We start from the raw sequence: 10836 nt of genomic DNA on the forward strand, positions 1-10836 counted from the left end.
GCCTAATCCCCCCTTATAACTTAGGGGTATGAAAAATAGATGTTGGCGGATTCTCAGACCTACTCCATATGCCCACAAAATTTTATTAAAATCGGTCGAGCCGTTTCGGAGGAGTTCAATGTTTAACACCATGACACGAGAATTATATATATATATATATATATATATATATATATATATATATATATATATATATAATATATATATAATAACATATTAACATGCATTAGATAGGGCTTATACAAAACAGGTAGGACCGAACCAAGAAGTTTATACAAGTGTTTTGTATAAGGCTTATACAAAACAGCCAGGGCTTGTTACCGTTACCAATTACCATTATAAAGTACCGGTAAATAGCGTTAATTTTAACAGATACCTTTTTTACCGTTAAAACTTTTAACGGTAATTGGGTAACGAAAACGTTTTTTAACGTTAAATTTTACCGTTAAATAGGATTTAAACGATACTGATAACGTTACCTCTAATATCACGAATTAACGAAATTTTTATCGATACCTTTACGACGTTGCCGCTCCGTGCAGAAAATCTTCGACTCGACGGACTAAACTCCCCGCGCCACTCAATGCGAATCGATAAGAGCGGCAACAGCGCGTGGCATTAGATTTGATTATAATTGTGCGATCGAACAAAAATAAATAAAAGTAGGCACGACCATCAATGAAAAAATACCTGTATAATTTTTTCATCAATAGATTATTATTATTGTACTGGAATTCAGTTGCTAATAAAAACAACTTATTAAGAGATATTGAAATATAATAAATAAAATTGTGTTTACTCGCTAACGAAAGAAAAAACCAACTTCAATTACATTGACAAGTAAAATAGCGTTTATAGACGAAAAAATTATCATGTAAATGCGCAATATTAGATATAACTCGAAAAGTACTTGATCAAATATAAATGGGACTTTGATTAAAAAAAGAATTAACGAAATCGGTCTACCCAATAAAAATAATTTATGAAGTAACACATATTACAAAAAATTCAATCGAATTGAGAATATCTTATTTTTTTCAAGTTAGTTAAAAATAATAATACACAACGAACAGCTTATTTCATATTCCATCATTGTTTTAAAAATAGATCACATATGTGCACACTTAAAAAATCTTACATGACGTATTCTGTAATAATTCAAAAACCAATAAAGAAAACTACAAATCTAATCTGTCTCTTTCATACATTAAAGGAGCGTAATAATTTCGTTATCTATAACGTTAACAGTAGCAACTAACAGTAACGGTCAAAGAGTATATAAGGTAACGGTATAGATAAGTAACGTTAAAAATAACGTTAAATGAGTTTTTACCGGTAAAAAATATAACGGTAAAATGTGTGAAAAATAACGTTATCTAAAGTATCGGTACTCCAAAAATAACGTTATGCCGACCTTGACAAATTAACGATACCGAATTTTTAACGGTATTCCAAGCCCTATGTATAACCTTCTTGGGCCGAACCATAGATTTATTATATCATTGATCTATATACATACTCTTTGTCTCTGTCTTTGTTGGTCTTTGGTAGCTAGCTACATTAATACTAATCTGTGCTCTTTGATTTCCGTAATATTCAAATATTGAGGTTAGTTTGTTTACTAACAAACGCCTAAATTATTTTTCTACTCGTTTTTATAAATATCAGCAATCGTGGATACAAATTTTGCTAAACCCGATTTAGATATGAGACGGTCAGCATTCGGTCCGGATTCTGGCGGTAGAGTAAAGGTGTAAAAAATTTAACAAGTACATTCTGACTATGTTTTATTTATTGTTTACTTATTTGAATTTTTATTGTATTTTGTCCCAGGGTCTAGTGATAGTAAAGCCGATAGTATACGGTAACAAAGCCCGGTATTTCGGTAAAAAGCGCGAAGAAGATGGTCACACACATGAATGGACTGTGTACGTTAAGCCCTACGCCAATGAGGATATGTCGGCTTATATTAAAAAAGTACACTTCAAATTGCATGAAAGCTACGCAAACCCAAATAGAATTGTCATGAAGCAGCCGTATGAGTTAACTGAAACTGGTTGGGGTGAATTTGAAATTGTCATCAAGATATACTTTCACGATATTAATGAAAGACCGGTGAGTATTTTCTTATATAAAAAGGAGACCAATGAGCAAATAGTGCCACCTGATGATTAATAGTAACTGGACATCTGTAAATAAAAACCTATTAGAGGATATGTGGGAGGGTGTATTGTCGACCCCTGAAAAGGTGTCTAGCTATTTAACGCTTGAAAATCCCCATTTCTAGTAATATAAAATATTTTAAATCTACACAGTATTCATAAATTTAAACAAATTATATTAGTTATTATTATTGAGCTAATTGTTTTTTATTTAACACCATACTGTTAAAAAACTAAATTAATTAATGTTTATTTTGGGTTGTAAACACTTGATGGGTATTTACGTGTTCAACGTGATTCTTTCAATTGGCATAACTTTTTTATTTATGGACTGATTGACATGAAACAAACACTAAATGTTAAGTAAAGCTTACCACAATATACTAGTGAAAACCTCATCTAAATCGAATAAGCCATTTCTGAGATTAGCGTGCACAAACATATTACATTTCCATTTTTATTATATTAACAAGCTGTGCCAGCGACTTCATCCACATGGAATTTAACAAAAAAGTGATTGTTAAGTTTGCAGAGTTATAAAATAAATAAATTTCTAAAATAAAAGTAGCCTAAGTTACTCATTACTATATCAGCTGTCTGCCAGTGAAATTCACGTTAAAATCGGTCCAGCCATTTTAGAGATTAGCCGGAACAGACAGACAGACAAAAATTGTAAAAAATGTTATTTGGTATATGTATCGTGTATACATCCATATGCATTTAGTAAAGAGCGCTTATTTTAATATTACAAACAGAGACTCCAATTTTATTTATTTGTATAGATGAATAACATAGACAGTAATTTTATGCCTTTTATGAAAAAGCAACATGTTATTAAGTAATAAATATATTTTTTTATCAGGTGACTCTCTACCATATTCTTAAACTATTCCAATCACCGGTTAGTGAAGGCTCACAGCCAGTGGACCTTGTAAGTGAATCATATGAGGAGATTGTGTTCCAAGAACCAACGCAGCTCATGCAATACTTATTAAACAGTGTGAAACCTATCACCAATGGACCATGGACACAGTTGACTAATTGTAAGTATTCTGGTCATCATTCTTAGCTAACGTGTAATATTATATTGCATTAAAATATTGAATTACTTGATATAAGAAAGAAATACAATTATTGTTGTTATAACATACTGTTGTCACTCAGCTTAGCAACATCCAATGATCTATTAAATCTGTAGTTAGTTATAATGCCTTGTTTGTTTAGATCAGATAGAGGTATTCTAATTTACTATGATTTACTTGGTCACGGGTTGCAGCTAAGATAAGCACTTCACTTCTGCACTTCAGCCTATCGCAGTCCACTGCTGGACATAGGCCTCCCCAAGTTCGCGCCAGAAATCCAGGTCTTCACGCAATCCTCATCCAGCCGACACCGGCAATCTTACGTATATCGTCGGTCCAACGGGCCGGAGGATGTCCCACACTGCGTTTGCCAATACGCGGTGTCCACTCTAGGACCCGTCTACTCCAACGGCCATCGGTCCTGCGACACAAATGACCAGCCCACTGCCACTTCAACTTGCTAATTCTGTAGGCTACGTCGGTTACTTTCGTTCTCTCGCGGATAATCTTATTTCTAATCCTATCTTTAAGAGAAACCCCAAGCATAGCCCGTTCCATTGCACGTTGAGCGACCCTAAACTTGTGGACCAGTCCCTTCGTCAGTGTCCACGTCTCGGCTGCATATGTTAACACAGGCAGGACGCATTGTTCGAAGACTTTTGTTTTCAAGCATTGCGGAATCTTCGAAGTGAAGACTCGACGAAGCCTGCCAAACGCCGCCCAGCCCAACCGAATCCTCCTATCGGCCTCCCTCTCGAAGTTGTTGCGGCCCTGTTGGATAGTATGGCCTAGGTAAATATAATCCTGAACAACTTCGAGAAGGGTACTATCGACCGATACCGGTATCGGTATGACTTGGTTGTTAAACATGACTTTCGTCTTATCCAAGTTCATACAGAGACCGACACGTCGGGAGGACTCGTTTAGGCCGGCCAGCATTTGGCCTAACTCATCCAGCGCCTCCGCAAAGATGACAATATCGTCGGCGAAACGAAGGTGAGAGATGAATTCACCGTTGACGTTGATGCCTCGTTCCCCCCAATCTAAGGTCTTAAAAACATCCTCTAGCGCAGTGGTAAACAGTTTCGGTGATATTACATCCCCCTGTCTTACCCCGCGCCGGAGGGAAATAGGTCTTGTTCTTTGGTCATTGACATGAACGGTCATCGTCGCCGCGTCGTACATAGATTTCAGTACATCGATATATCGCCAGTCGATATGACATCTCTGCAGAGAGTCCAGGACAGCCCAGGTCTCGACGAGTCGAAGGCTTTCTCGTAGTCCACAAATGCCATACACAGCGGTTGATTATATTCTTCCGTCTTTTGAATAATCTGCCGAACAGTATGGATGTGGTCCACGGTGCTGTAGCCATTTCGAAACCCAGCCTGCTCCGGTGGTTGGAATTCGTCGAATCTTCTAGCGAGACGATTCGTAACAACCCTCGAAAACAGCTTATAGACGTGGCTCAGAAGTGAGATCGGTCTGTAATTCTTTAACAGAGACTTATCGCCTCTCTTAAAGAACAGCACCACCACACTCCTGGACCACGCCTCCGGCGTGGTACCTCGGTGGATGACGGCGTTAAATAGTCTTGCCAAGGCTTTCAGGACTGGTCGCCCTGCGGCTTTAAGGAGTTCAGTGGTAACTCCGTCATCCCCCGGGGCCCTGCCGTTTTTAAGCTGCCCGAGCGCTGCACCAATCTCATCCTCTTCGAAGTCTGGGATACACTCCGAATAATGGCGCAACAATGGTGCCCGTGGATCTTCGGTGTCCCAAGTCGCAGGCTTGCGTGCGCTCGACGAGTACAGCTGTCCATAAAAATTCTCAACCTCTTCTCGGACCTGAGGGCGGGAGCAGACGGTTCTGCCATCTGCTGTTTTAAGCTTCGCAAGAAGGCTTCTCCCCAATGGTCTTTGGAAAACTTTGGACCCCCTATTCTGCTCAATCAGAGTAGTAACCTCTCTCGTATTTGAGCAGCGGAGGTCTCGGCGGATAAGTTTCCGTATCCTCTTGGAAAGAGCCCTCTATTCTGGCGAAGCAGCCGGCAACTCGCGCCTCTGCCGCATCAGATCCAAGGCTTCGGGAGAAAGTTTGTTCTGCTTCATTGGTTTTGTTGGTGGAAAGTGCCTGCGACCCAGTGTACACACCGTCTTCACCACGTTGTCGGTTATCTCGTCCACGTCGCTAGTAGTTTCCAGCGAATCGAATCGGTTTTGGAGTTCCAACTGAAACTGCTCGGAGCCACATAGTATTTGGGGCAGCGTAGGTCGGAGAGTAGATTTCATCAAGCGGGTCCGCTCCTTTCGGAGACATATATTCAGAGTGCCCCGTACTAGCCGGTGGTCGCTGCCGGTGTTAAACCTGTTAACCACTGAGACATCTCTGAATATATGCCTTTTATCCGCTATGATGAAATCTATCTCGTTCCTCGTCACAGTATCGGGGCTTTGCCATGTCCACCTCCTTTGGGGCTTCTTCTCAAAAAATGAGTTCATCGAGAAGAGCCCCTCCGATTCGAGGAAGTTGACAAGCGTCTGCCCCCTGTAATTCCTGTGCCCCAATCCGTGTGGTCCGATGCTCGATCCGTCGCGGCCTTGTACTCCCACTTTAGCGTTGAAGTCTCCCATAACAACGCTGTAGAAAGTCGAAGAAGTGCCATGTATGGCCCTTGTAATATCTTCATACAAGGCTTCGACTTCATCGTCAGAGTGTGCCGAGGTCGGCGCATATACCTGTATCACTTTCAGGGAGTACCTGTCGGTGAGCTTAAGTACAAGGTACGCTACCCGGGTCGACACACTACTGACTTCCACAACGTTGTTATTGAGAGTCTTGTGGACCAGAAAACCGACGCCACCTTGGGAAAGCCCATCACCTTCACGGAAGTAGAACAAGTGCCCGGAGTCCAGGATCATCGTGTCCTCACCCTGTCTTCGGACTTCAGACAACCCCAGTATGCTCCACTTAATGTGACTAAGTTCTACCTCAAGTTCGGTGAGGTGATGGTCCAGATAAGCTAGGAGCTAAGATAAGCAACAATGATGAATTAGTATTTTCTTAATGATAATATACGATATAGTTTTTCTGTTTAAAAAAATTAAAAAAAATGTATTTTTAACTATGCTATTGTTTTTCATTTGGGTAAATTGTGTCTGGTGTCTGTTAGTAATACATAATTAAGCGCATAAATAATATGGAAGACTTATATCATTCTCATTCCTTATAAATAATGTATTTAATATTAGCAAAAGTAGATTTAAAACACTTGTAGTTTAAAAAATTAAAAAATATAAAACTTTTGCAGTTGAAGAAAAAAAAGAGAAAACACTAGACAGGATTATCTCAGCTCAAACGAAGGTTCGCAGTGAAATATCTGAACTCAAAGAGAAGCTACAACTCGCAAAGGAAACTATATCGAAATTCAAAGAAGAAATAGCCAAACTACAGAACAATCCCACGTCCAATATTTTACCCGGAATTTAAGAACAGAATTATATTGTAGTTATATGTAACGAAGTTTTATTGATCAAAACAATACATTAAGATTTGTGCGAAGTGAATTTTATTTTTTAATTACTGTCAATTTTGCTGCAGTCTTTTGAAAATTCTCATTATTTATAATATCGTATTATTAATAAAGCTAATGATATTATACACTCAGTGTGGACACAATAAAGCTCTTATCCCGTGTGTTAACTTATTTATTCGGCATATGTAAACATTTTTATGTCTTTTTTACCTATACAAAACTATATTGAACACAAATTTTATGTCCGTATAAAAGAATTAGTGATTAACATTAAACATATTATGTAAGTACAACGTTAGTGTTCTGTATCTGTTTCGTGGACTTCTCGAAGGCGTTTGACTCGGTCAAATGGCCTGTACTTTGGAGGACTCTATTGGACATGGGCACACCAAAACACCTTGTTCATTTGCTCCGGCGTTTATACGAAGGTGGTGCATCTGTAAGGACAGACGATAAGCTTTCGGCTAACTTTCATCCTAGTGCCGGCGTTAGGCAAGGGTGTATTATTTTCCCGATCCTCTTTAACATCTACACTGAAATAATAATGAGACGAAGTCTTGAGAACTGGGCAGATGGAGGAGCAATCGGAGGCTTGAAAATCTCCAACTTACGTTATGCGGATGATACCACCCTATTCGCGACTAGTATCTGCCATATGGAAGAACTTCTCAAAAGTATATGGAATCCATAAGTCTAAAATTCGGCCTCAAGATTAATCGCAGCAAGACTAAAGTCATGATTGTCGACCGAATCAACAACAACTCGCCAGAAGTGACACAAATAGCGAACTGTGAGGTGGTGCAATCTTATGTCTATTCCCATTCCGGGTTTTAAATGAAGTTTTCCTTCTCCAGGACCCTGATGATTTTGAGCCAGGTTTATCCCTCGGTCGCCTTTTACGACCCTCCACGGGAAGAAAGGGGGTGGTGGTATTCTACTCGGCCGACACCACTCGGCTGCAGAAAGATTATGGATTAAAGGCTATAAAATATTATATAACATTTAATAATAAATAATACCTATATAACATTTTGGTAAATTTATTCCTCAAATTAACGCGGGCAAAACCGCATGACACAGCTAGTGTAATGTTTCGAAGTGAAGTTTAATGCACACTGCTCCTTTCCATATATTCACCATTGGTTGACTAAATCGTATGTTCTTTTACGTAAATACATTTTACTTAACAGATATTTCTTCTTTATAGTTTCACTTAATATTTAACAATAACTTTTTAATTCAATTTTTTTAAATAATATCTATTTCAACATTCACTAGAATTAATACATGTGTAAAAATTTTGAGGCAAGTAGATACCAGAGGGTTGTCTAGTCTACTTGTACACATCATTTTGTGATTCATAGTACAAGCGACATATTTCTTAGTTTCCGAAGCAATAACACTAACGCTATGCAAAATTTCAGTCCATCCATTGCGATGTTAGTTTTTCTAAAAAAAATCTATCATATTTTTGAAACGAACTAACTCACCTTGATTATTGAATTAAATCCCGGTTTCGATCACTGTTCCTATCAAAAAGTTAATAATAATAATAATAAGGTATAATTAAGTTTGTCTTGGCCTGGCTGTTGTTAGTGTTCCGAGCGCAATTGAGCATGTAGCCCTCTCAACGAAGGAAAAATGGGAAAATAATCGTGTGAAAGCGATTTTTGGCGTAGTTGTAGGAAATGGCATCTGAAACAATTAACTGAACTTATTACAGCAGATCATAGGAAACTGCAGGCATGCGCTAATCGTGCGCTAGCTTTATCCCTCTTACTTCCTTACAGAGGATTCACGAAAGGATTTATTAATCCTGCTTCAGCCTGTAATATCCCACTACTGGGCATAGGCCTCTTGGCCCATGTAGGAGAAGGATCAGAGCTTAATCCACCACGCTGCTCCAATGCGGGTTGGCGGATATATTCCCTACTATGAGTAACGATCGCTATCAGGTGTACATCATAACAACCGGGTCCGACAGCTTAACGTGCTCTCCGAGGCACGGTGGGGAGACCCACAAGGACTGCATAAACACCCAGACACAGGCAAACACCTGTCACAACGGTCGATCGGAAACGGGGATTGAACTCGCAACCGCCAGTGCAACAGGTACAATCCATGGCTGTGACCATTGCGCCAACGCGGCGTAATTATTATTCATTAATTAATCCTGGCGATCCTAACAAGGATATTGGGAAACTGTTATTGAATTATTGCATTGTCATCGGTCCTTGATACGTGTGCAGAGTTTCAAATTAATTAAACTTCTGGAAGTTGGTAAAAATTGTCCTCAAAGATTCCATTACATACATACATACAACCCAAGCTAATAAAAGAGTGGTAACAACCTGCTTATAAACCATATCAGGAACCTTCCTATGTGCTAAATAAGCTTAATCAGCAACTTAAACCTTAGATTTACACGTCACAATGCGACTATTGATCTCCTTACCTGTAAGCGTAATGTGTGACCAAGGAAGTCATATCCAACATACTTTTGAGTTTTGGTTGACGGTATTTCCGAGCGGCTTTCAAAGGTTATGTTTAACTTTAAAAACAAAATGTATATTATTCTTTCCACACCGATATATTGATAAAAATTTCAAAGTAATCAAACATTGGACTGACATTGTTTGTATTATTTTGTTTTATCTATCGATCGCCCTTCACCGTTCTTAATGTTGCTTATTCATAGCTTTGACAAATATTTAATCCAATTCCTTTTAGAGTTAATTCCAAATGCTGATTATATCTGTTAGTTAAAATTGTTATACAATGTTGGAGTTTAGCCATAATGTCACGCCGTGTAACCTTTGCCGTGAGAGCGTGGGGTAACGGGTGACGTCATCCTTTTTCGGAATGGTATCGTGATTCGGACACGTCACTGTTTAAATATTACCTAAATTGTATAGCTTTCTACGTTGTTATTGTCTAAGTATATTAATACTTCTATTACAAAATCGATTTTCCATTGAATTAAAAATCGAATAGATAATCGATTTTCGAACGAATAGAATCGAATAGAAAATGGATTTTCAACCGAATAGAAAATCGAATTTTAAATCGAATAGAATAGAACAGAATGGAATATAATTGTGTTTGCTCGCAAACGAAAAAAAAACCGACTTCAATTACATCGACAAGTAATACAACGTAGATCGACGAAAAAATAGTCAAGCAACTACGCGTTATCAAAGATTACTCAAAAAGTAATTGTCGGATCTCGATAAAATTTATATGTGACCACATGATAAACATCAGCTTTCGATTAAATTAAAAATTATCAAAATCGGTACACCCAGTAAAAAGTTATTACGGATTTTCGAGAGCTTCCCTCGATTTCTCTGGGATTCCATCATCAGATCCTAGTTTCCTTATCACAGTACTAAACTAGGGATATCCCCTTTCCAACAAAAAAAGAATTATCAAAATCGGTACATCCAGTAGAAAGTTATGCGGTATAATACAACGTAGGTCGACGAAAAAAGCGTCAAGTAAAAACGCATTATTAGATATAACTCGAAAAGTAGTTGTTAGATCTCAAATAAATTTAAATGGGACCAATTGGCACACACCACCCTTCGATTAAAACAAAATTTGTCGAAATCGGTCTACCCGGTCAAAAGTTCTGATGTAACATACATAAAAAAAAAAAAAAAAAAAAAAAAATACAGTCGAATTGAGAACCTCCTCCTTTTTTGGAAGTCGGTTAAAAACGGAATAGCGCAAGTTATAAAGTAAGTAAATTTCTAATATAAAAGTAACTTAAGTTACTCCTCATTACATCAACTATCTACTAGTGAAAGTCCCATCAAAATCGGTCCAGTAGTTTCAGAGATTAGCCGGCACAAACAGACAGACTGACAAAAATTCGTAGATCCGAGGCTGGGGAGCTATGCAGGTAAAACAATAAAACTGAAAAATTGCGCTGTAAAACGATACACACCAATTAAAAAAAAAAAACTTAAAATAGAAAATAGCATTACAATACTCATATAACTCATTTTTTAATTTTTATGCTTACGTGTTTAAAAACGAATGCTGAACCGATAGCTAA

General features: G+C 38.1%; 1 protein-coding gene across 1 annotated transcript; it reads left to right on the forward strand.

The window, feature by feature from the left end:
• The first annotated feature begins 1550 nt into the window (after positions 1-1550).
• Positions 1551-6937, forward strand: LOC123653944 (YEATS domain-containing protein 4). Its single transcript, XM_045589916.1, has 4 exons — positions 1551-1751; positions 1834-2115; positions 3025-3205; positions 6552-6937. The coding sequence occupies exons 1-4, from the start codon at positions 1707-1709 to the stop codon at positions 6728-6730; spliced, it is 687 nt and encodes a 228-aa protein (XP_045445872.1). The 5' UTR covers positions 1551-1706; the 3' UTR covers positions 6731-6937.
• The last annotated feature ends 3899 nt before the right edge of the window (positions 6938-10836 follow it).

The sequence above is a fragment of the Melitaea cinxia genome, chromosome 5, assembly GCF_905220565.1.
Source record: "Melitaea cinxia chromosome 5, ilMelCinx1.1, whole genome shotgun sequence".
Lineage (NCBI taxonomy): Eukaryota > Metazoa > Arthropoda > Insecta > Lepidoptera > Nymphalidae > Melitaea > Melitaea cinxia.

Bases quoted from the DNA above. Each gene is read 5' to 3' on its own strand.
- LOC123653944 (XM_045589916.1), top strand. From the start codon at position 1,707: ATGAGACGGTCAGCATTCGGTCCGGATTCTGGCGGTAGAGTAAAG. The intron at 1,752-1,833 runs GTGTAAAAAATT...ATTTTGTCCCAG, and splicing joins ATTCTGGCGGTAGAGTAAAG to GGTCTAGTGATAGTAAAGCC. The intron at 3,206-6,551 runs GTAAGTATTCTG...AAACTTTTGCAG, and splicing joins ATGGACACAGTTGACTAATT to TTGAAGAAAAAAAAGAGAAA.